A 25,252-nucleotide genomic window follows, 5' to 3' on the forward strand; every position below is an offset into this window, starting at 1 on the left:
ATGTAATGAATGAATAAGAGCATGAATGAGCAAATGCATGAATTTGGTGTCACCACAGAACAATTATATAATTCAGTTTCCCCTAGTTCTTCCGAACCAAACTTGAGGAGACCATGACTTGCTGTTGGGAGACCGTTCCCTGTCCTCCTGGTGTTTGTGGGAATCTGTCAGAGACACTGACTGGGAAGCCAGCAGTTCCACAGATACAACCTAAGGGAGGCCCCCAGTTATCTGCTGAGACCTGGGGAAGATGGTTTTCCCCACCGAAGATTTGTGTATCGAAGATACCCACTATTATTGCTACTGTGGTACCTACGCTGGAAAAATGGCACCGGAAACGTCTCTTTCCTGCCGCAAAGCCCTGGTCAGCCAGGTCAGATTTGAGGGAATGGTGGGGGTAGCTGGTGATGGTTTGGTCTTCTCCACACCTATAGGAGGGGGCTAGAAATCCAGGTTGGGAGATAAATGGTGGATTTTGAATTAAAATACAGTAAGCCCTTCATTCCTTTCAATTTCCATCTTCTGGAAAAGACCCCCTCCCACTCCTGCAAGACTGCTGTAGGCCTAGTTGGAACCAAAGCTACTGCCATTCACCTGAGCACAGCAAGAATCCTCAAGTTGGGTGTTTAGAACAGCACGATGCGGGCGGGGCTTGTTGGAAGGTGTCACTGACGGAAGCTGGAGCAAGCCCGTGCCAGAAGACCAGGTGGGGCTGTGAGGTCATCTGGCCCAACAGGTAGGCAGCTTTGTTTTCTCAGCCCTGACATTCGATGGCCCGCCAGTTACTCAATAACCCGACATGAGGTGGGTCCCACAAATTCCTGAATCTCCTTGGCGATGGAGGAGGGAGGGCCGTGCTTTCTTGATCAAGGGCACCTGGGGGAAGCCAGAGCTGGTAACCTGCTCCCAGGAAGAGGGCCAGTGAAACAAAACTCAGGAAGCATATTCAGAAGCAAGGAGTACCACTTCTGCAGAGGTGTGAACAGTGATTCTGTGTCCCTGCTTTAACCCAGGCAAGCACGCCGAGCTCCTAGAGAGGAAAGTGAAACTCACCCCCAGGCCCCACTCGCATTCAAACTTTCAAGTCAAATGAGTAGCCGATTCTCAGCAAATTTGCCTCAAAAAAAGATGAGGACTAGGACGAGCTAGGACTGGAGTTTTTGGTTTGTTTGGGAGGGAAGTCACTTGCTTTTTGATTTGTCTATTTTACTTTCCAATAAATACACACATATGACCCAATATACAAAGATTTTAGAGCTTTAAATACATGAAGCATTTTGATGAGAGATTGTAATTAATGCTTCAAAACAGTAAATTCAAGCAAACATGTTCCTATGAACACTTCATAGAGGTTAAAGGAAAAAGAGGTTGTAGATTTTTCCTTTTAAGCATAACATTGGGGGTAGAGGGATATAGTCCTTCCTTAGAGCTGCCTTCACAAAGTACTACGGACTGAGTGGCTTAAGACAACAGAAATGTAGGGGCGCCGGGGTGGTTCCATCAGTTAAGCGTCTGCCTTCAGCTCAGGTCATGATCCCAGAGTCCTGGGATCAAGTCCCAAAACAGGCTCCCTGCTCAGTGGGGAGCCTGCTTCTCCCTCTCCCTCAACTGCTGCTCCCCCTGCTTGTGTGCACTCTCTCTCTCTCCCTCTCTCTCTCTGATGAATAAATAAAATCTTTGGGGAAAAAAAAAAGACAACAGAAATGTATTGCCTAACAGTTCTGGGAGCTGTAAGTCTGAGATCAAGGAGTCAGCAGAGCCCAGCTCCCTCTGAAATCTAGAGGGGAGAATCCTGGCCTGCCTCCCCTAGCTTCTGGCACCTGCTGGCGTTCCTCGGCACCACTCGGCTTCTGCGTGCAATCCTCATCTCTGCCTGCATCATCACATGACTGTCGTCCCCCTGTGTGTCTGTGTGTCTCCTTTTCTTCTCGCGAGGACACCAGTCCCCCTGGATTAAGGGCCCACCCTACTCTATCCATCATGACCTCATTTTAGCGAATTACATCTGCAAACCTCTCGCAACGCATATTTCCAAAAAAGATCCCATTCTGAAGTACTAGGGGTTAGGACTTCGATATCTTTTTTAAGGGGACACAGGTGAACCCATACCATGGGATGACCCGCACCGGCCGTAACCAACCCAACTCATAAAAGGATCACACAGAGCTCACAGCATTCACAAAGCTCCAGTCAGTCCCGGGGAGGCCCTTCGAGACGGGGACATCTGTGATTCCTCCCACAGAGGCGAACAAGCCATTCATTCACCAATCCTTTCGGCAAGTAGTTACTAAGCACCTACTCGATGTCCCACGTGGGCTGGCTGTGGGTGAGGGATGTGAGACGAGGTTCCGGTTATGGGGATTAAGGCACAGTGGAGATCTGCAGTCTTTGGTTTCACTGGCAGGCTGGGGACAGTGTGAGCAGTGGAGCGGGGGGGGGGGGGGTTGCCCTCTCCCAGGCAGCCTTTACAGCAAGCCCCACATGCTCCAAATCATCTGCGGACTTGGCTTGCGATGACCCTTTAGAAAGAGAAAAAGAGGGATCCAAGGGGTTAACGCAGAACGTGCTATAGAGCAGGGGAGACAAAGTCCAAAAGCCAGGGAGGCATAAGGGAAGAATCATATGATTTTCTGCGTTGGAAAGGAATTCTGAGTCTCTAAGTTGGTGGTTTTCAAACTTAAACACAAAACCAGTGGAATACTTTCTTTGAACAAAATCGTACGAGGACCATGGAATGTGTGAAGGGGCAAAAGCCAAACTGTTCTGGTAGAAGGATCTGAGGGCTTATAGGAGCCACTGACGCCCAGCATCACCCCCGCGTTCAGAGCCTGCACTGCCTGGGGAGGAAACACCTCCCAAGGCATTGGGTGAAAACCAATGTTTAATGACTGCTGATGGGGAAACCAAGGCCCAGAGAAGGATGCGTGAACACCGCCCGCAGGGACACACACATGAGTCTATGGCACAGACAGGACTAGAACCCGGATCCTTCTCCGACTTCCAGGACAAAGCCTTTGTGTACTGCCTCATGCCCTTAGCACAGATTAGACAAAAACATGAAGTTTCACACTCTGGTCTCCCTTCTCATCCAGAGAGACCCTCCTTTCCCGCAGGGAAAAGGCCCTGCATATTTCCACAGGGCCATAATCAGCTCCAGCCCCTGCAGGCAGGAGAAGGGGGTCAGTCCCTTTCCGGGTCTCTTTCAGCCCAGTGATACTGCAGCTGCTATTTCTGTCGCCCTGACAAAGCCTTGCAAACTACTTGGGACTTACTTCATTCCCCATACAGTCCTTCTCTCGCTGTGAGGAGGAGAAGAATCAAGGTTCACAAGACACAAATGGGGAGAATTCCCTCACAAGTTGCCTCTGAACCCCACTTCTTCTGTTCCACATAACTGACAGAGACAGAGTTAGACAGCTGCAGAGACTTTCACAAGGAACTGGGACCGCTTAGAAATCCATACCTGAAGAACAACACCAGATGCCCACGTTTCTTAGTACAACCAAGTCAATGCTAGGAGAACCTTCCAGCCAAGCAGGGTCTCCTCATGAGATGTCCTGCCCACGTCTGAAGTCACCTTGGCCTCCATCCATTGAAGCGACTCTTTAAGACTCACTGCCACCTTCAAGGAGGTTGCCTCCACAGTCGCCTTCCTGCCAGCCAGAGAAAGGCCAGTTGTCAAGAGAATTCTCTGAGGCCTCTAAGGAGAACTGAGTACTGATGAGCTTCGATGTATGAATTCAAGACCTCTAAGATCAAGTCTGACCTCTGCCACTTACTCCCAAGGGACTCGGGACTGATTTCTTGATTACTTGTGAGGCTGTCTGACCTCTAGAAATTGGGGGTTTACACAACATTTATTCAACAAACCCTCACTGAGCACCTACTCCGTGCCAGGTGCAGTGTAGAGCTGTGGTAAATTTTGCCCCCGCCCACTGCACAGGCTGTGGTGAGGAACAGACCAGCAGGAATGTGAACTCGGCTCATCAGTGGTGGTGTCACGTAAATGTGGTTTCCACTTTAAGACTCCTACAGAGTGGGGGGCGCCTGGGTGGCTCAGTGGGTTAAAGCCTCTGCCTTCAGCTCGGGTCATGATCCCAGGTTCTGGGATCGAGCCCTGCATTGGGCTCTCTGCTCAGCGGGGAGCTTGCTTCTCTTCCTCTCTCTCTGCCTGCCTCTCTGCCTACTTGCCATCTCTGTCAAATAAATAAATAAAATCTTAAAAAAAAAAAAAAAGACACCTACAGAGTGGGAGACATGTGTTTCTTTTCTTTTTCTTTTATTTTTTTTAAGATTTCATTTATTTGTCAGAGAGAGGGCACTAGCAGAGGGGGTGGCAGGCAGAGGGAGAAGCAGGCTCCCAGCTGAGCAAGGAGCCCGATGTGGGGCTTGATCCCAGGACCCTGGGATCATGACCAGAGCTGAAGGCAGATGCCTAACCAACTGAGCCATCCCAGCGTCCCAAGACATGTAGTTTTTTGGCATGTCCCTTACTCTGCCACACTTCATTCTCTCATTTTACATGATTGGAGCTTATGTTTTTCAAGATTTTTTCATCACACCAACTCATTTTGAAGGCTGAGTTGGCACCCAAAAAACCACAATCCATGTAAACAGGCATTCTTCAATTTCCCTTAAAGAAAAGTATATGGCAGGGCACCTGGGTGGCTCAGTCGGTTAAACGTCTGCCTTTGATCTGCGGCCCTGGGATCCAGTCCCTTAGAATTAAGAGGATGAAGATTTTCCCAGAGTTTATTTTACCCAATAGCCTCCCAAATGATAAGCATCTTCTCTGATCCTCTCCTGACGACGGTGAATGACCCGAGGTTGTACCTTTCGTCTCTTCCAGTTCCTGGCAGGAGGACCCTTCGGGCCAGTGGATCTTGAGCATCTTCCAGCAGCCAGGGCCAACTCCAGTCTCCTGACATCTTCCTGTTGCACCAGTTACAGAAAAGGGAGCAGGCGATGAGGGTGTCCCCCGCTACCCTCATGCTAACAGCCGGGGCCAAGTGGAATATTTTCATTCAGCCTTTCTCCCCCTTCCTTTTTCCTTTTAATCTTCTTCTAGTGATAAAAGCTGAAGAAAATTGAAATTGGCAGCTCTGTGGTCTTCACTCAGTGGGAAAAGTACTAGAGATCATGTGAAGCACACTTTTGAGAACTTAGAAAAAAATCTAATCTTGCCTCAATAAAAATGACATCATGTCACTGTAAGCAGCAGGGGGGAAAGGCTTGAAGGTTGCTGGCAGTGGCCCAGCAGAGTTCAGGGGTTCTGTTGGCTGTGCTGAATTCCCATGGGAAAGGTGGCCAAGAGTGCTGCCTCTCAGGTGAGCCTCTGAGGCACAGGAGTGGGGAGGAATGAGAAAGCCCCCCGAAACCTCACTGTCATCGCTCACATTGCTGTGATCACAGTGCAGAGGCTGGCTTCCCCCAACACTCCCCACCTGCCTTTCTTCCCAATGTAGCTTTGCGGGAGAGAGGATCTCAGTGACAGCAGACCTCCCTGTGAGGGCACAGATCCAGAGCCACAGAGGGCAGTGCCAAATGCCCCAATTCCACTTTAGCATGGGGTTTTTGCAAACTTACCCTTAGGGGGCCTGAACCAAAGACGACAATAGAAATGGCAGGTTAGCTGACCCTGTCGCATGGAAGCCACCTTAGCCCTGGGAAGGACATTGCTGGGGGCTGGGTTCCATGCTGCCTCAGTTTACCTTCAGTTGGTCAGCACTTTCTATTACCAGCCATTGACTGTTCATTAGCCATCCCTGGATTGGTATATAGGGGGTGAGTAAGAGTGGCTGTCCTCAAGACAGGACTTGGGGGCTGGGGCCACAGACGGAAGGGTGACTTTTCAGGATCTACCCTTTTGTACTGCTTTAAATTTTTAAACATATGCATTTTTTAAAGTGAAATTGATCACCAGATAAAGAGAAATCCATTCATAGCAAACGAAACCTCAGTGACATCTACCTCTCCCTGCACCCCTCACCTGACTTCTCAAACTATTTTTTTTTATAGCACCCCTCTAAGGGTATGGGGTAGCCCAACGAGAGCAAATCTGGAATTTCCATTTGACTTGAAGAGTTAGGCAGAGGGAGAGGCAGAGACATAATTTTTATATTTAAGGAAATACGAACATACGTGGAGTATAAGGCAAAATGTACTTACATGATTAAGAAGAAACATAATCGTTTCATTCTGAACGTATGCCATACACTGACAGACCAGCTAACAGGCTGCTGAGGCACCTGGGGCAGTCCTGGCATCTAAGGGGCCCTCACACTACAGGCACATTTGTGGTCTCTGTCTCCTGGGGCCGCACATGTGAAGCGGACCTGGTTAGTGTCCCCCACCGACAGGGAAGTGTTCAGAGAGGGGGGCTGGGGGCGGCACAACTGAATCCTTAGAAGATGGGAAGGATCTTGAGAAGATGGAAGGTGATGGGTGGACCAGAACAGAAGCTTGGCCTCGGGGCAGAGCGAGGCGTGCGGTGCAGTGCAGAGAGATAGAAGGTGGACCTGGGTGACAGAAGGCTCCCAGGAGAAGCCACAGAGCCTGGACTCTCTCAGACATGTTGCCTGAAGCCCCACTTCAATGCTGGGGAGGGAGGATTTCCCCCCTGGGGGATCTGGAGGTAGCTTGAAGCTGCTGGCCACAAGGAAGCCCCTTCCTGGCAGTGGTGGTTCTATCTTTAAAATATATCCACAGTACAACCACCTCCTGGATGAATGTGATTGGTTTCCTCCCTGTGGGCTCCTTGCCTCCAACTGGGGCCACCACAGGGCAGCCAAAGCGCTCTTTTAGGAACAGGTGTGACCCCTCTGTTCAAAACCTTGCCAAGGCTCTGGCTCCCTCAGAGCCACAGCCAGGCCATGTGGACCGCCCCAAGCCCACCGCATCTGGTCTGCCACTCTCTGCTTCCTCCTCCCTCTCTCCCCTTTGCATTCTGCTCACTTTGTACAAGCCACACTTTCCTAGGGCCCATCACTAGGCATGGTCCTGCCTCAGGGCCTTTGCACTTGCTGTTTCTCCTCTTTAGACCCCATATTCACGTACTGGTTCCCTCCCTTGCTACATGTCTTCCCTCAGAGGCCTTTCCTGACCATGTGATTTAAACCTGCTACTCCCAGCACTTCCCCCTCCTTCCCTACTTGACTTCTATCTATAGTACTAATATACTACCTACCCCACTCCATTTATTTTGCTTGTCCATCTCTCCATCTAAAATGTAGGCTTCAAAAGAGTATGGATTCCTTATTTCTGCTTTATCACCTGCAACATCATGTAATTCCTCCTTAAGGAGCATTCCAATGGTTAAATGTAAAAAGAATAAGGGAGATCAAAAATCGCTATTAGATTATGACAGCAGTAATTACCACAGGCAAGATTCTTTGATGGATCCTAAATCTGGTGGGCAGAACGGTTAGCAGAAACAGCATATTTGCAGAAACCTTGAAGTATCACCCCCCAAACATTCAGGGACTAGGAAGGGGGAAAGTGTAACGTTACAGTGGACACCCCTGGCAGAAACCGTCTTACCCTCGTAATCATGCTTAACAGCAACAGGGAAATAAGACAGCATATGTCACCCCTTCCCTGTTGCTCTGGGAAGGGCACATCACCTCTGCTATGTGTTCCCCAAAAGCACAGCTCCCTGACCTCATCGTGTGAAAACAGCACACAGACCCCAGGAGGAAAGTCTATAAAAACAGCAGGTTGGTATTCCCAAAAGCATCATGAAAACAAGGATGGACTTCAGAAGAGAGAGAAGGAGACTGAGGTCACCAGACAACTCAAGGCACCTGGAATTCTGGATGGGGTCCCGGAAAAAAAAAAACAAAAACAACAACAACTAGGGAAAAAATGATGAAATTGGAAGGAAGTCTGTCATTTAGAGCACTGGACCAAGATTATTTGCTCAATTCGATGACACTGGGGAAGCTGGTGAAAGGGTATGAGAGCTCCCTTACTAGTTGCAACCTTTCTCTAAGTCTAAAATTATCTCAAAAAAAAAAAAAAAAGTAAAGGGTCATTAGGGGCAAATGTAGCAATCTTTTTTTCACTCAACTCTAGGCTTCAGGGCAGAAAGAAGGGAAAATAAGTCTAGGACCTCTTATTGCAAGTGCAACTGTGGAAGAATTAGCTGTTTGGGTGACAAACCAGGTGTCATCGAGGGGCTCCTCCTTGGCCATCCTGGTCCAGTCTGTCGCCGAGGCCTGTTGCGTCTCTCTATCTGTCGAATCCACCCTCTCAGGGAAATAGCTCCCTTAAAGAACCATCCAGAAACTCCCTTCTAAACAACTGACATGGAGGAACCAGACAGGTGGGAAGACAAGGGATGCGTGTGACCTGGAAAACAAGAGGAAAAGTTGCCTCAATCCTATCAGCAAGTGAAAGGAAAAATCTTTAAAACTCAAATGCCTCATCTTGGTCATTTCACCTGGTCTTGATTCTGGGAGAGAAATCGGTGGGCCCCACGCTGGGTATCAAAGACTGAGATCCCCTGTTATCTCCAGTTTCTGCTCAAAGAATTCAACATATTTGGGTGTTTTTTTTTTTTTCAATCTCCCCCTTTCGTTTATTGTCTCAGGGTAAACACTTGTGATTCATAAATGCCTCAAGAGTGAATCAGTATTCTCCTGTTCAAACCAGCAGAGGCCACATCAAACAATAGCCCACAAGGTATTATTAATCATTAAATAGGCACATAGGAGAACACTCAGGCAAGGCACCCAGTTTTCTTTTCTTTCTTGTCTTTTTTTAAGAAAATAACAAAGAGCAAACCTTGACTTTGACCTATTTGGTGGGGAGAGAAATTGTTTTGGGTTTTTTGGTTTTTTTTTTCTTTCCATAAAAGACTTAGTCAAATACAAGACTAAAAGGGCAAGTATTTCAGGTGGGGAAAATGCTCCTTCCTTTGGGGTCTTCCTTCTGCCATTAAACAAGGGTCTGGATTTCAAATTACGGCACTTGCTTTCTTGTATTCCCATGCCCAGGAGAAACGGATATTGTCAGCCACAGTCGGGAGGTACAAGAGTGGCTAGTGGCATGGCTACCCCAGCCAGCAGTCTGGTGCAGACCAGAAGGTAGGGAGGCTCAAGGCACGTCTGTTCTATGGAAAGGAGACCAAGACCCATCAAACATACTGTAAGCAACCATGACAGGGCCTCCTCTGACCCTCCCTTCTAGATACGCTAAACAAGGTTCTCTAGTCTCAACAACGAGGCTCCTCCCTTTACGGAAGGTAGATCAATGGCATCACCTTCCAGAGACATAGAAGTGCTAAGACATCAATGACCAAGAATGGTGTTCCTTCTTAGGAAGTATCTCTGATAAAAAGACATCTGACTAGCTAGAGGAACGACGTAGCCCATGTCACCACAGGCCACAGAACCAGGATGGCCAAGAGTCCCAAATTAGGCCGGGTGTCCTAACATGATTGGGAACAACACTATCTTTTACTCTCAGAAGTGACCGAGTCGGGACCATAAATTAGACAGTCATCGACAAGAACCTGCTCGGGCAGGAAAGGCCTCAGACGCTCATGTCTCCACCAATTGTACCTCACGTAATGGTGGCTGGATCTAGCGAGGGCCTGCCTGAGTGTGCTCCTGCACATTCAAGTGACCATTGGGAGCTCTTCCCATACCTCCCTGAGGGGCTGGGCCATCCCACACACCTGTGCGCCAGGCCCACACTGATGCCCTTGCCCGCATCCAGAACTCTCCCTTCTGTGAGCCTGAGGCTCATCACAATTATTCGGAGCAGGGCTACTTGTGTGGAGGAGACCCTCTTCTCTGGAAAAGGAGAAGGAGCCAAATGTGTGTGTATGTGTGTGGGTGTGTATGTGGGGGGGGGTGTATTTTTTTTTGAGAGAGAAAAAGCCACTGTGTGTGCATGCGCTAGAGCCACGGTGTGGCCAGGGGAGGGAAAAAGGGAGAGGGGGAGAAAGAATCTTAAGCAGGCTCCATGCCCAGCATGGAGCCCAGCACCTCCCAGGATCCTGAGCTCATGACCTAAGCAGAAACCAAGAGTCAGATGCTCAACCAACTGAGCCACCCAGGCGCCCCGGGAGACAGATAATTTTTTAGGTTTCTCCTGGTCCCCCCAGCCTATGACGCACGCATGAAAGATTGGCTGAAGCCTTGGCTTTGTCAAATAGTCGTGGACCAATTTACCACAGTGGCTGCCCATCCATTTCTTTGAAAATGTTAACTAACATCTTACGATTTCTTTTTCTGATAAATGAGGCTACCTACCTTACATACTGATACACAGACAGCACTGAGAGAAGCGGCAGAAAACTTAACATTGTATTTGTGACATGCCAGGCCCAGTTCTAAGCACAATACATATTAGTCCTCATGGCAATCCTATAAGCACTGGGACTATCTCCCCATTAAACAGGGAAGGAAATCGAGGCAGAGAAGACTGAGGTCCCATAGCTAGAAAGCAAACAAGCTAGAACATGAACTGAGGCCATCTGACTCTGTCGTCCTTGCGTTCTAGCCCCACGGCCATCATTTTCCCTGAATGTATATAGAGATCTGTGTGAAACATTCCTAACAGAAATAATCACCAGGTCAGTCAATCACAGCTGTAAAACACTTGAAGTGCCTATTTAAATACAAGGCCATTTCACCTCAACTTTAAGGGGCCCCTTTATCAATATCATCAGCATCGTAAAACAACAGGTGTGTTGGGGTGTGCTATAAAAACTGGTGTTTTCTTGTGCTGTATTTACACTTATTAAACCCAGCGTGTCTGCACACGATGACACCGTCCTTCCTGGTTACACAGAATGTTCTGTGAGGGCCTGGCGTGAACAGAGCATGAGGGCCAGGGAGGAGGTCAGCGGGGCTCCTTCCTCTGACCGTTTGCGGGCTCCTGGTCCACATGAGTGACTGCCCATCAGCTTTTCCTTTCCCAGGTGACCCCCTTCTCAATTTCTTTTACAGTTTTCCAGAAGGAACAGTGATCTCCCCGCCAGCCTTTCCCCTTCTTCCCATCTGCTGCCCAGTGGTGGAACCCGGCTACCTACACCTTACTGATTAACTGTACATCGATCTGGCAGACTGTGATTACAGTGGAACGGTTTGGGACCTCAGTATCTCACTTCTTCCCACGCACCTTACCCTGGGAATTGCTTTGTACTTTCATATTGCCATGTGGTGGTGTGCCTTTAATAACCATCAATAAAGATAGGCCTGGGAAAATACGGACAACCATGGACTCCTCCAAATTCACCTGAATGCAACAGAGTAGAGCTGTCTGTAGGGGACAGCCCGGGTGGCCAGAGGTGGCCACCAGGAGCAATCAAAGGCAACCGACCTCTTAGATTCCACAACCAAGAAAAATTTGGAAAAAATACGTGGACCCTCTGAGGGTTTCACCCAATTGCCAATAAAACCTATTTCCTTAAGTCAAAGTTCATTCGTGTATTTCTTCTCCAAAGATTTGGGGATGCCAGACACTATAAGGAATTTCGGAGCTTTTTTTTTTTTTTTTTTTTTATCAGAGAAGCGGTAGATATGAAAAAAGTGGAAGGCAAAGGGGAAATTTTTATACTGTAAGTCTCACCACTCTGCACAGATGACCAGCATTCACACAGCAGTGGGGATGGAAGTGATCTGCCGAAAGAGGCGTGTGGGTCTGCTTTACACACAGTAGGTCCTCAAGAATCGTCACGGAACTGAATACAGTGAAATAGGCCACTGGAAATCCTTGGCTAAATTACCTCAGCGCCATTAACACAGGTCCACGCGGCTCAAAGAAAACAAGCTGGGTCTCGCTCCTTCTGTCCAGATAACAAGAAGTGCTAGACACCAAGTCTAGGTCTGTCCCAAGTGCCAGGTGAAGAGGGGGACTCGCCACCGAGGACAAGGAGATCAAATACTTGAATGTGAGTGCTGGCTCCGTCCATAGCCACGGAGGGCTAGAGAGAGAAAGGCCACAGTTGGAGACGTGCCGGATAGACCTACACACCTTGGCAACCTCCTCCAGGAGCCGGCAATGCTCCGGGACTTTACCAAGAGACCTCCATCATTTAGGCAAGCAGCGCTACCCACCACCGTGTTGCAACAGAGCTCTCCCTCACTGGCTCCGGTCAGATTTCAGTCAAGGCTTCTCTGTGGACGTCCCACCCCACGAAAGGAGAGGGTCCTTTTCCCTGCCTCACAGAATGCCTCACACAGAGGAGGGCAGAGCGTGCCCCGAATGCACCATATGTGGGCAGCTGCCCATAAGTGGTTAGGGAGCTGGGGTTGAGCACTCGGTCCTCAGTCCTTTCTTGGAACGGCGAGGATTTTATGCGCTTGCCTTCCCCTTCGTTCTGAGCCATGCAGCCACCCCATCGCCGGGACCATGACCCTCAGACCAACCCTGGCGCAGGATGCAGGGTCTTCATAGCCCCCCTATTCCCTGCCATCACCCCAAACAATCCCACGGCCTTTTCCAGTCTGTGGCATTTTATGTTATGCCTATAGCAATACAAACTAGCACAGAATGAACTATCTAGTGGGGAAAATGATGCAGGTGCCAGAGCTTTCTAAGGGCCCCCTCACTCAGAGCCCCTGTTTCCCTGTAGGTACACTGTCTGCTGAATGAAGCCTCAGCCCAGGGGAGACTATGGCCATTGCCTTTCCTGTATCCTTTCCAGAACCCGCTCAGTCGTCTTCTTGCTAAGTGGGATTCCTTCCCCTTTCTTCTCCCGCACTGGGCTTCCCATCACAAGAAAGGACACTTCCTCCTTGCTTCCCCCCAACACACACACTCCCAAAGACGTGTCCTCCAGATCACCACTATTCTACACCAAGCTGACAGACATCTCTCTTCTCCCTTCTGTTCCATTTTCCTGGAAACTCTATTTTTGCCCATGGCTGAGAAAGAAAAGTTAATTCTCCCCTGGCTGCTAAGCTCCCTGCCCTGTCTTGTCTCTCTAGAGGTACTGTTTTCCAGAAAGCTTACCTGTCCTATATCCTGTGCCCCCCACTGCCCATAGCCTGACCAAATGCCTCCTGAACTGACCACTTGAATTTTCTCCCCCTCCCTAAGCCTCCCACCACAATCCTTCTAGATCATAAAACCATATATGAGGACAAAATGCTGTAATGGACTAGAAAGTGCCCTGTCCTCTACCAAGCAGGGCACAGTGACCACCAGCTCTGTGGATGAGACCAGAAGGCCCGAGCCGTGCTGGAAACCACCAGAGTCTTAAGCCGTGGCCACAGCAGCTGCCTAAACCATCTTCTCTTGTTCCCTAAGGCTGATCTCTAAAAGGAAAAATAGATATTTCACATGCGAATACCACCCCATCAACCACTTGGAAAATCTATTCTGTTCTCACCTCTCCCTCTGCTATGTGTGACGTCAGTCAGCAGCTCAATGGCTTTGGGCTCCAACATTATCCCATCTTCTCTGGTCCCCATAAAAGCCTAGTATTGATAAAGCACAGATTCAGGGCCTGGACGTATTCTCTCCCCACCCCCCTTCCCATCTTCCTTTTAGAGCACAAATGAGGGAAACAGGTTGGCAATTGGAGGAAAGGAAGGATGGTGTGTGGCTTGGCTTGCTTTGGCTGACAGAGAGGCAGGCGGACTTATTCTGTGTGGCCCTGTAAGTGGCTTCCCAGCTCCTGGAACTCAGAAATCAAGATCCTTTCTTTTCCAGAGGTTACAGAGTGATGGGCAAATCCCAAAGAAAATCCCAGTGCAGCAAGCCTGGAATTTACCCGTGCTCTGGGTGGGCATAGCCTGTCACACTACCAAATCACGCACCAGCAGGTAGTTCAGGTTCCCGATTGGAAAATCCATCCTTGATGGATTTTAGCCACTTGCTGTAAATGATATGTCAAGATGTTTTTAGAGAGATATGGTGAGGTGGGTTTCTGTACTGGTGGGTGGAAAATCTAAGCCTAATTCTGGCTTTGCTATTTCCTCTTGGAGAGGCTGCTGAACTTGGGGCAAGTCACTTCTCTCGGGCTCAGTTATACCCCCTCTCAGGACCCTTCCCCAGCCTCCCCTGACCCTTCTCCTGGAAGTAGAGAAATGACGTGAGGATAATAATGATGGAGATTTTAATTTAAAAATGTTGGAACATTCTTCTCATACCATTTTCAGGCTTTAAGTTTTATCCTAATCGTTTTCCAGACTAACTCAGGGTTTTGGTGGGGTTTTTTATTGTTGTTTTTGTTTTGTTTTGTTTTGTTTAAGCAATTTGATCTGATGTCACAACTGAAGCGGCCATCGAGAAGCCAAACAAATGCATGTCCTGGGTTTAAAGGGGCTAGGCTTCACCTCACCTTCTTGAGCCTTCCAGAGACATCCCTCCCCCCAACCCACAGGCACTGGCCCCTGTGCGGTTCTGAACCTTTCACACACAGAGGAGCAGTTAGCAACCCTATGCTCCCCGGGGAATGCCCTTCTCATCCCTGGGCTTGCAGGTTTGCCTCACTGCAGCGCTGTTCAGAGGGTAAAGGTCAGCTAAAAGCAAGTTTAGAGCCTTCCCACCGCACTGCTGCTGCCTGTGACTGGGTCAAATGTGGGAGGTAAGGCATTCCAGAGTGCCCTGCCCCACCCCCACCCCCACCCCCCAACCCGGTTTGGAAAAGGCTTTCTTGGCAGCCATCCTTTTTCAGGGCCTATCAGAAAAGGGCACATTTCCCAGGTCTCCCTGGCTTGGTCAAGTTTTGTAAGGGGGGTGGGGAGTGGGGAGCAGAAAGCATTACAGGCTGCTATTAGCCAATGTTGAATTTTCTGCCTTCACCCCGTTTGCACCTAGAGGTCCCCGCTTGGCTAGAAACCAACCAGGCAGTTTTGTTGAGAAGTAGCAGCTTATTTTTATCAAAGACGGAATGCAGACTTGCAGTTGTTTCTAATGCCTCCTCATGGCCACCAGGACTCTTGTTCCAAGCATCCCTGAGTCCTCTTCTCTTGATGAACACTTGGCTTTCTGGCCTATCCTCTTCTCCATCCAAAAACTGGGTGCAGAGCAGCTCAAGTGCCTCAGAATTTGAAACCAAAAAAGTTCTGGAAATTCAAAGTCCTTTTGTTAATGTGTCTATTCTAAATCCAGGCTTTGGTGGTGAGCGCAACTCGAATAAAACCCCACCCTGAATTTCCCACGGACCACAGCACTGTGGTGGGGTGGAAAGAGTTCTGAGCTGGCTGTCGGCTGCCACTCTGGCCCTGTGTTGCTGGAGGCCCTTAAGTCAGTCCCTGGCCCCTCTGGGGCTTAGAGTACGCACTTGTAAATGGAGATTGTAAGTGGAGATTGCCTAGATCCGTTTCCTCCACCTTCCTGGGTCCCAAGAAGCTTTGAAATTCTGCTGAAAGCTATGGACCCTTCTCTGGGGTGGGTGGGGGGAATGATGCAGCCATCGATTGATTTATTCATTCAAAAAGTATATATTCAGCAACTGCCAAATATGCACGTAGACTTAACTTTGAATTCCATTTGGTTGTTTTTTTGGTTTTTTTTTTTTTTTGGTTCCTCGGAAGAGGGAGCGGGGCGGACATTCTTCCGTGAAACTTCCAGTGAGAAATCCTGGTTGTGAATTCTGCCATGATGAGCATCTCTGGGCTCTTATCTAGAAGGACTACAATCATGATTCCAGCAAAGGATCATAAAACTACCGGTCAGGCGGATGCCAGAAAACGTAGGCAGGGAGGCCTGTCATTCTACAAGTGATCTCTGGCTTCCCAACCCTTCCCCCCACCCCCGCCAGGCTAGCGCGCTGGCAAACACGCGTGCACCGCCCCACCGTCGGCGGCAACGTGCTGTTTCTGGGCACTCAGACTGCGGGTTGCCGGCTGCGGCTCCGGGGAGACAACAAACATCTCTTCTATCCCCGGCTTTATTTTTCTCACGGTCTCTGAAAAGGCTGCGATCAGGTGATATGTGTGGGACTGCTCCCTGTACAGGTGCGCAGCAGGTACTGGGGGAGGAGAAATCCGCCCCGTGTGTACTTACTCAAGGCTCTTTCAATAGCTCTCCCAGGATAGCTCTTGGCCGGGCAGCTACCTCGGCTCTGGCAGGCTGCAGGGAATCCGAGTGTGAGAAAGTCAGTCAAGCGGAGGAAAACGGGGTGGGGGGGGGGACTTCAAGTCCTCAGGCAAAATACCTTTTTTCTTCTCTCACTCTCTGTCTTTTCTGTAGCTTTAAGCCAAACCCACAAACGATTCTGATACCTAGGGACAAAGGGGAAGCTCACTAAAGGTGCAGTTATTTATTTTATGGTTTAAAGCAAACAGGTGATGTCAGAAGACAGAGAAAATCAGCCTTCATGGGCCAGAAAGCCGGCCGGGGACAAAGGGAGCAGTCCCTGGTCCTATTTATCCGGGTTGATACAGTAGGAAAGATTCCTTGTGTTCTGCTGGTCTCACAGTGGGATCAAAGAAGTGACCTCTGTTGATGAACAGGGTGCAATTTTCCCTTTGCTTTGGGGGGTGGGAGGACTGAAAAATAAAGGCCGTCCTATCTAAGTGGGGTGGGGGTGGGGGGCTTCCAATCCCTAAAGTCTTTTCTTGAATGTAGGAGCTTAGATCCGCACTTGAGAAGGGCTGGAAAGAGTGTCAGCTTGGTCCTATTTTCTTTGACCAGGATAAGTAAGGATACTGAAAAATAGTGTATAAGTACCTTCGCAAAGAAATTTTCTTCTTGAATGGTTAGGGAGGAGGGCCAGAGATTTCGTGGGTTTGGGTTTTTTGTTTGTCTGTTCAGCCCAGAGACAAATTCATGGCACATTTCTGGTTACTTGACTGACCCCTCTGTCTCTCCAGAAATGTGTGTGTGTGTGTGTGTGTGTGTGTGTGTGTGTGTCTGTGTTTAAGTTACTTGCTCATTCTACCAGTCTAAGCATTCCTAAAGTGGCAATAAAGAGTTGCTGATTAACTATTTGACCTATGAGAGCTGCCTCAGGTCCAGCAGTGAGACCCTAACCTGACTATAATCAGCATTCCCCATGCACCTTCAGGGTGACAAATCCCGAGATGACAGAGGCAGAGACAAAAAATGATTCAGGCTAGAAGGGACAGGGGGTGGCACACCCAGCTAGTTCCTTAGGGCCAGACAGCAGACCACAATGTCATAGCAGAACTTACTGGAGGAAGTCACAGGCTCTCACAGGCTTGGGGGAGGGTATCTGGAAGGGTTAACATGCTTCCCTGGGAAGGGTTTAGTTCCTTGGAAGAATCTGGGTCAGAGTATTTATGCAGTTTTTTAAAAGTCAGATGCTGAGTAGAGCATTTTAAGAAGCTTGCAAAGTTTGCATGGCAAGAAAGGAGGGTGACTTGGGAGGCTCGTCACCTTTCACCAAGAGGATTTCAAATACACAGAAGACTCCACTTTTTCCTCCCCTGCCCCAAAAGCAACAGACAATTTTCTGTCATCACCACCTTTCCATCTGTTTAAAGTAAGAAAGAAAAGTTCTGTGCCATTGGCCCAGGGTGCAGGTCAACAAAGGAGACATTGTTCATCGTTTCTTCAGAACATGATAGGGCACAGCCCACTCGGCAGTGTGCTAAGAAAACACACCAAAATCCCAGAGAGTAGCCCGAGGGGCAAGAGTGAGTAAACCAAGCCTGCAATGAGGTAAAGGTTTGGCTGCAGACTTGAGGGCTGTCCTGCAAGATGGAAATGATGCTTGGAAGGTACAGTCGGTCAGAGTCCAATGAGTCTTTAGTGAGACTCCACGTCGTGGGGAATGTGGCGTGAAAGGGTGGACAGGTTTCTGCTGAACTTGGGTCACTGGACAGTGTGCAGTCAATGCCCAGGTGAGCTGGTTCTAGGCAGGTGCTTCCCGGTGACAGTCTACACCTGGCACTTAGGAACCTCCTTCACTGCTTGAATCCTCCCAGCTGGGCTCTCTGCTTCTAAATTCTGCAATCCACTCTCCACACTTTTGCCAGAGCCATCATTCTAAAGGAGAAAACCTTGCTGTCCGTGCTCTATTCAAGAGCATTTCACAGCTCTCCATTGTCTGAAGATAAGGCTAAAGTCCTTTAGCGAGAAGTTTAAGGGTCTTGTGATTTGGCTGCAAGCCTCCTCCTTCAGTTTCTTCTTACATTCCTGCCTGTCATCCACCCTGGACTCCAGACCATGCTCCCTGAAGCAGGACCTCAAGATCCAGGCTGTAGGCCTTTAATGCTATGGGTACTCCCATTCCCCCCTGCCCCATGACTCCTATTTCCAGTGCCCCGATCCTACCTATTTTTCAAGATACAAAGCACACACCATTTCCTCCCAGAAGTGTTCCAGGATACCCCCACTTCTTAGTAATTTAACGATCCTAAACCGCCACAGCATTTTACTTCTATCTAGACACACAGATGTTTCTCTTGAACCGACCAGAGGAATACACTGGGAAACAGAGGTCAGCTGCACTCCTGAGTCTAGTATCTGCTGTAGGCTTCCTGAGGGTAATAACCATTTCATTCATCCCTGCATTCCCCCCTCCCACCCCCGCATAGTCGGGCAAGAGTGTTGCCCATACAAGTGTGGTTTAGTGCTTCCTTTAGTTTCTCCTGATCGCTCACGCCATCATCTAAGCCCTAAGGGAGAGGACTAATGGAGGAATGCCCGGTCATCCATCAGAAAATCAGGGTCTGTCTGCCTCCAGTAGACTGTAAACTCCTTGCAGACTGCCACTGTATCTCTCATCTTGGTAATCCCAGGGTTTAACACAGTGTCTGGCACAGAGCGTGCGGTACAGAATGAAAGAACTAGAGGGGCTTGCCCAAGGTTACCCCGAGTCAGGAACCGCTGAATCTCATCCGGACAAGATCTGGTGGAACCATTTACAACATTATCTCAGTGGGGAGCTCGGAGGAAGGAAGGAATGAAGTGTCTGAGAAATGTGTGCCAGGCCTCTGGCGGCCTCCAAGCTTGGAGAAGGGCTGGGAGGGCTGGGAAGGCGGGGGGGGGGGGGGGGGGGGGGGGGGCCGGAGAGGATGAGCGGGGGGTGGGGGTGGGGCCCCGGCCGCGGGGCGGGGGGGGTGCGGGGGGGGGGCGGAGCGGGACATCAAACAAGACGCTGGGCTCCCGGGCTGCCCCAAGCCTCCAGAGCAGCGCGCCGAGCTCCCGGGCGGCGGGAAGGGTGGAGGGGGGGGGCGCGGGGGCCGGCGACCCGCGCTGGCGGGCGGGAGGCGGCGGTGGCGGCCCGCCGGCCAGGGCAGTGCGCGTCGCCCGCCCCGCGCGGCAAATCCCCCAGGGAGGCCGCCGCCAGAGCCCTGGCGCTCCCGGCCCGGCGCCCGCCACGTGGCACCCGGCGGCGGCGGCGGCGGCTCCTCCCGGCGCGCGGCCCGGCCAGCCGGCAGCACGCAGCCGCCTGCGCCGCCCGCCTCCTCCCGGCCGCCCGCCGGCGGCCGCCCGGGCGCAGCGAGGGGGAGCTGCCCGGCCGCCCTGGACCCGGGGAAGGGGCGGGCGGCGCGAAGCCGCTTTAACCGCAGCCGCCGAGCGGAGGCAGGAGGCTGACCCGGCCGCTTCCTAAGTGCGGTCAGGCATCTCGTGACCGCGGCGGGCGCCGGGGGCCCCGCGGGAGGAGGGAGGGAGGGCCCGGGCAAGGAGCAAACAAGAATGCCCCCACCCCTCCCCCGGGCTGTTGCTAGTGAGGCTTTCGGCCGAGTTAAAACCCCAAGCCCGAAATCAGGGGTGGAGTGGGGGGTTGGAATAATTCCCTACTATCCACCCCAGGGCGTGCGCTCCCCGCCCGGAAGGGCTGACCTTGGCCGGGGAAAGGCGGGGGGTGGTGGTAAGCGCCGGGGCTCGGCTCCCAGCCCGCCGCCCCCTCGGATTCCTGGCCCGGCGGGGGCCGGAGGAGGGGGCCCCGGACACACACACACACACCCCACACGCAGCGCGCGCCAATGAGCCCCGGCCAGGCGCAGGGGGCGGGGTTTTCCCAGGCTCGAGCACAGCAGCTGCTATTTACCTTCTTGGCTTCTCCCGGGGACCAAGAACCAGCCCCCGCGCTCCGCCGCCCGCCGCCACCCCCCGCCTCCCTGCCCCCGGGGCGCGCGCACACACACTCACACACGCACGCACACACACATCCTCCCGGCCCGGCCGCAGCCGCGGCGGCAATAAAACATCCTGGCACGTGCTCCGGCTCCAGGCGCGCCCTCGCCGACCGACTGATGTCAAACTGCAGCTCCGCTGGTGTAGCTCTTAAAGGGCCCGCGCGCGCCGGGAGCAGAGGCGGCCCCGGCCGCCCGCGGGGCGAGAAGGAGGGGAGAGGTTGCCGCCCGGCCCACCACCTCAATGGGCCGCAGAACCCAGAGTCTGTGGGTGGAAAGGAAAAGGATGGCGAGGGCGCGCGCGCGTCCCTGAGGCTTTGCCATCAAAGCTCCTCTTGTTCATCTTTCATTTGAAATTCCATTTCCTTTCTGCCCAGTTGGAAATTATTCTGATTGTTTCCTGGGGAATCGCAGGATCCAAGGCCCCAAATCCAGAAGAGGAATGAGGGACGGGCGGGGGGGGGGCGGATTTTAAAACAACAACAACAACAACAAAAAAAAAACCAAAAAAAAAAAAAACCCTTGCTCTGAAAATTCGTAAATGTATGGTGGGAGGCATTTTTTTTTCCTTTTTCTGCATGTAAAAAAATATATTTTTTTTTTTGGCGTCCCTTTTCTGCATGATCTCTTTCCATTATCCTCCTTCTCCCAGTGTATAGTGTCTGAGCGGGAAATCACTTAGATGTTTCGCTAACTCAAACCCTTGCACACGTTCTCCTCTTTTATCCCTGTCCTTCTAAGTCTTTATATATATATATATTTCAAATGAACTTCTTATTAGTGTCAAAGCAGCTCTATTACACATGTGAAAGGAAATAAAGAGCAAAGAACCTGGCCCCAAAAGAAATAAACTAGACTGGGACAAAACCTGCGGAAAAATCCTCTCTAAAGCAAAGCCCAGCAGGAAGAATAGCAAAGGGTTAAAATCCTTTTGATTGACGTTGTAGCCTCCGGTGCCCCGGGCTCAGGCGCGCGCCATTGGCCGCCAGGCCTTGTGCCTGGCGGCCAATGGGGGGGCGCGGTCCACGAGCTGTGCCGCGTGTCTCCTCCTCCCATTGGCTGAAAGTTACTGTGGGAAAGAAAGTTTGGGAAGTTTCACACGAGCCGTTCGCGTGCAGTCCCAGATATATATAGAGGCCGCCAGGGCCTGGGGATCACACAGGATCCGGAGCTGGTGCAGATAACAGTGGAATCCCCCGTCTACCTCTCTCCTTGGTCCTGGAATAGCGCTACCGGTCACCAAGTAGCCATAAGATATTATAGTAAACCCTCAGCACTTGCTCAGTAGTTTTGTGAGAGTCTCAAGTGAAAGGGACATAAACAAAACAATTTTTTGTGTGAAGGACTCCAAAAATAAAATTCTCTAGGGATTAAAAAAAAAAAAAAGCAACAGAAAATGCCAGCTGATATAATGGAGAAAAATTCCTCGTCCCCGGTGGCTGCTACCCCAGCCAGTGTCAACACGACACCGGATAAACCAAAGACAGCATCTGAGCACAGAAAGGTAAGGGCAGTACCACTCTCTCTCTGCAGCCCTAAGAAATTAAGTCGGGGTTGGGGGGGCTCCCTTCTCCCTTGAAACCCGGGGTGAAATGGCATATCCCATGGGAACTCAGGGCTCTTTTTTTTTTTTTTTTTCCCTTACAGTCCTCAAAGCCTATCATGGAGAAAAGACGAAGAGCAAGAATAAATGAAAGTCTGAGCCAGCTGAAAACACTGATTTTGGATGCTCTTAAGAAAGATGTAAGTGGGTAATGATGCCTTTTTTTTTTTTTAATTAAAAATGAAATACCATTTCTCATGTACAAAACGTGACCCACCCCCACCCCCAACTGGCGGGATGGTCCCCGCCTGCACTGCGTTCTCTGAGGCCAGAGGGCCGAGCCCCCTCCAGGGTCTGGGGATGTCGGCGCCGCGGCCGGGAGGTGAAGGGGAGGGACCCCAGACTCCGAGGCCGCTGGCGGGGCTCTCACTTCAGTGCCTTGCCTCTTCTGTGCAGAGCTCGCGGCATTCCAAGCTGGAGAAGGCGGACATTCTGGAAATGACAGTGAAGCACCTCCGGAACCTGCAGCGGGCGCAGATGACGGGTGAGGGCGGCTTGCCGCGTCCCTCTCTGCGGGCGTCCCCTTCGCCCCGCGGTGATTTCTTCCAGACTTCCGCCCGTGGTTGTGAGAGGCATTCAGCTACATTTTACTGCCTTGGCTCACTCTTGCGTTCCCACGGTCTGGGGCTTATTTATAGCCACAACTCCAAGTTGTTACTGTTCCGGAAAGGGAGGGAGAGAGGTTGTAGCGGCGAGGGTGGCGGGCGGCTTGGCAGTCGGGGGAAGCGGGTGGGGACGAAAAGACTCAGAACCGAGGCGGTTTTGAGCTGCGTGGAACCTAGGGGTCACCTGGTTTAGCACTCCCCGCTTCCCCCATTAGAGTAGGGGAAATGAGGTCCGGGTGGCGGGGAAGCGGGGGAAGGGCATTGCCCAAGGTCACTACGCGCGCGAGGACTGTGAGGGCAGATGTGAGGTTGAATGGGTTAAAATAGAGCTGCGGAGAATGGAGAGGAACCGTCTCGACTCCGGCTGCCAAGCTAGTGTTGAGAGGTGGAAGGTTTTTCTAAACCACCACCCTACCCCCAACGCCAGCCGGGAGCTGTTCCGCGGGCGGGTGGTCAGGGAGGAGCGCCGCGGGGACCTCCCAGGGCGGAGGCGGTGGCCTCGGGGCCAGGGCCACTGGGTGACCCGTCTGTCTGCTTCTGGCCCGCAGCCGCGCTTAGCACAGACCCGAGCGTGCTGGGGAAGTACCGCGCAGGCTTCAGCGAGTGCATGAACGAGGTGACCCGCTTCCTGTCCACGTGCGAGGGCGTTAACACTGAGGTGCGCACCCGGCTGCTCGGCCACCTGGCCAACTGCATGACCCAGATCAACGCCATGACCTACCCGGGGCAGCCGCACCCCGCCTTGCAGGCGCCGCCGCCGCCGCCCCCGCCGGGACCCGGCGGGCCGCAGCACGCGCCGTTCGCGCCGCCACCGCCGCTCGTGCCCATCCCCGGGGGCGCGGCGCCCCCTCCCGGCGGCGCGCCCTGCAAGCTGGGCAGTCCCGCTGGAGAGGCTGCTAAAGTGTTCGGCGGTTTCCAGGTGGTGCCGGCTCCGGACGGCCAATTTGCCTTCCTCATCCCCAACGGGGCCTTCGCTCACAGTGGCCCCGTCATTCCAGTCTACACCAGCAACAGCGGGACCTCCGTGGGCCCGAACGCAGTGTCGCCTTCCAGCGGCCCCTCGCTCACGGCGGACTCCATGTGGAGGCCGTGGCGGAACTGAGGGGCTCAGGTCACCCCTCCCCCAAACTCCCAACCCACCTCTCTTCCTTTGGGACACTCAACAGGAACTTGGACACTGGGAGAAAAGAGGACTTTTGTGATTAAGTGGTTATTTTGTTTTTTTTAATTTCTAAAAAGTTACTTTTTTGTAGAGAGCTGTATTAAGTGACTGACCATGCACTATATTTGTATATATTTTATATGTTCATATTGGATTGCGCCTTTGTATTATAAAAGTTCAGATGACATTTCGTTTTTTACACGAGATTTCTTTTTTATGTGATGCCAAAGATGTTTGAAAATGCTCTTAAAATATCTTCCTTTTGGGAAGTTTATTTGAGAAAATATAATAAAAGAAAAAAGAATGAAGGCTCCTATGTCTTAGAGCTGATTATTTCAGAATATATTTTAAAAAAAAAAAGAGGAGGCTCTTGGCAGAATGTGGATTACAGGTAATTTTGAAAATTCAGTCACTGGCTCCTTTGTTATTAAAAGAACATTTTTAAAAATCCATCAAAACTTTTACCAACGCTCTGTGAACTAAATTACACTTAATTTGCAGGAACCCATCTAATATGACTACTCTGATCAATTTGTGGTCTATCTCTTAAAGGATTTCAAAAAATTTTTTGTTGCAGTTTGGGTAAATCATTTAGTCCTGGTTCTCCCACTAGCTCCTTCTGAGGAAGGTTGAACCCGGCTGAAGCCATGAAGTTAATAGAGTAATGCGTGCTCACCTCCCATTAAGGAAGACCCTCGTTGGCACTGTGTCTGTCCAAAGTAAATGGATTCAGGCAGCCTCTAGCCTTCCAGTGTTGGAGCCTGTTTAATTAGTGAATACTAAGGTGCAGCTAGGCATTCCCTTGTACCAGCATCCAAAAGTTTGAAAATGCCTCTCTGCACCCTCTTCAAGCAAGCTGAGAAGGTCAACAGATTCCTTCTGCCAAGGGACAGCTAGTTAGACTCCCAAGTGGAGCCCAAGTCCAGATGATTAACACCAGACATATGTTTTTGATAAGTTTCTGCGCTTGGCTCTAATAGAGAAAGCATGTGGGGGCCGCGCTGGCAGGCACACAGGCCATCTTCCCTTTAATACAAACAGCAAGCGACCCCTTCGCTTGGTCATGCCCCATTTCCAGGCAAGATGTGGGCTCCAGATAGAAGCAAAAGGGTTGTCTCGGGTTTCAGCTCACATAACCCTCCTTAACAAGTCCTAACTCAAAGCGGACAGCTTTAAACTGTGCCAGGATCTGCAGGGAATTTCTTCCAAATCCCATCACAAAGGCTTGTCAGATTTTGTCAGATTTGGCCAGGTGTTTGACTGCATCCAGGTGTTGGGGAAATGAAAACCACGAGCCCTGCGAGACCAGACACATCAGCCGCGCTGTGGGTCTGGCGGGCGCGCCCTCCTCCCCCACCGCCGGCCAGTCCTCCTCCCCGCCCGGCCCCTCCCGCCAGCCTCCTCTCATCCCCCTTCTTTTAGAATGGCTTCTGGGAGGAGAAGGATGAGGCGGGAGAAATCAATCTTTGAAGCCTTCCTAACAAAGATAAAGCCAACGATTTTCTGTCTTGTTTCAAAAGCTTTACCTCTCCCCCGCCTTGCTCTGGCCTTTCCCACAGGCCAGTGTGGATAGCCGCTCTATCACAGGAATGATCGAGCTAGCAGACAGCACTTTTCTACCCGAATACCTTCGACCCAGCTTCGGACCCAGAGGGAGAGTTTTAAAGATACTTTTTAAAATTTGGCTCCTACTTGTCTCATTATGTGAAAGGAGTCCAATACCCACCCCGGAGAAATACACAAATATATACACATACACTCCTTTTTATTGTACCATTTTTGCATGATTTCCCTCTTGTTTAAACACAAACATAAAGCAATTGCTCTGTGAAGACACCCAACACAAGCCTAAATGCTTCATTTGGCAAAC

At 51.0% G+C, this 25,252-nt stretch overlaps 1 protein-coding gene and 2 long non-coding RNA genes across 3 annotated transcripts; 1 reads left to right on the top strand and 2 right to left on the bottom strand.

Annotated features, from left to right (window-relative positions):
* Positions 1-393: 393 nt before the first annotated feature.
* On the bottom strand, positions 394-2,312 carry LOC116874597. Its single transcript, XR_004384038.1, has 3 exons — positions 2,300-2,312; positions 595-900; positions 394-441 (listed from the first exon to the last, which is right to left on the bottom strand). It is a non-coding gene; the product is annotated as an uncharacterized LOC116874597 (long non-coding RNA).
* Positions 2,313-2,449: 137 nt separating this feature from the next.
* Positions 2,450-11,914, bottom strand: LOC116874596. Its single transcript, XR_004384037.1, has 4 exons — positions 11,738-11,914; positions 7,187-7,294; positions 3,464-3,653; positions 2,450-2,519 (listed from the first exon to the last, which is right to left on the bottom strand). It is a non-coding gene; the product is annotated as an uncharacterized LOC116874596 (long non-coding RNA).
* Positions 11,915-21,135: 9,221 nt separating this feature from the next.
* Positions 21,136-23,694, top strand: HES1 (hes family bHLH transcription factor 1). Its single transcript, XM_032869274.1, has 4 exons — positions 21,136-21,516; positions 21,660-21,755; positions 22,012-22,099; positions 22,769-23,694. The coding sequence occupies exons 1-4, from the start codon at positions 21,409-21,411 to the stop codon at positions 23,320-23,322; spliced, it is 846 nt and encodes a 281-aa protein (XP_032725165.1). The 5' UTR covers positions 21,136-21,408; the 3' UTR covers positions 23,323-23,694.
* Positions 23,695-25,252: the final 1,558 nt, after the last annotated feature.

Source organism: Lontra canadensis, unplaced genomic scaffold (genome assembly GCF_010015895.1).
Source record: "Lontra canadensis isolate GAN:19392208 unplaced genomic scaffold, GSC_riverotter_1.0 scaffold38, whole genome shotgun sequence".
NCBI classification, from domain to species: Eukaryota; Metazoa; Chordata; class Mammalia; order Carnivora; family Mustelidae; genus Lontra; species Lontra canadensis.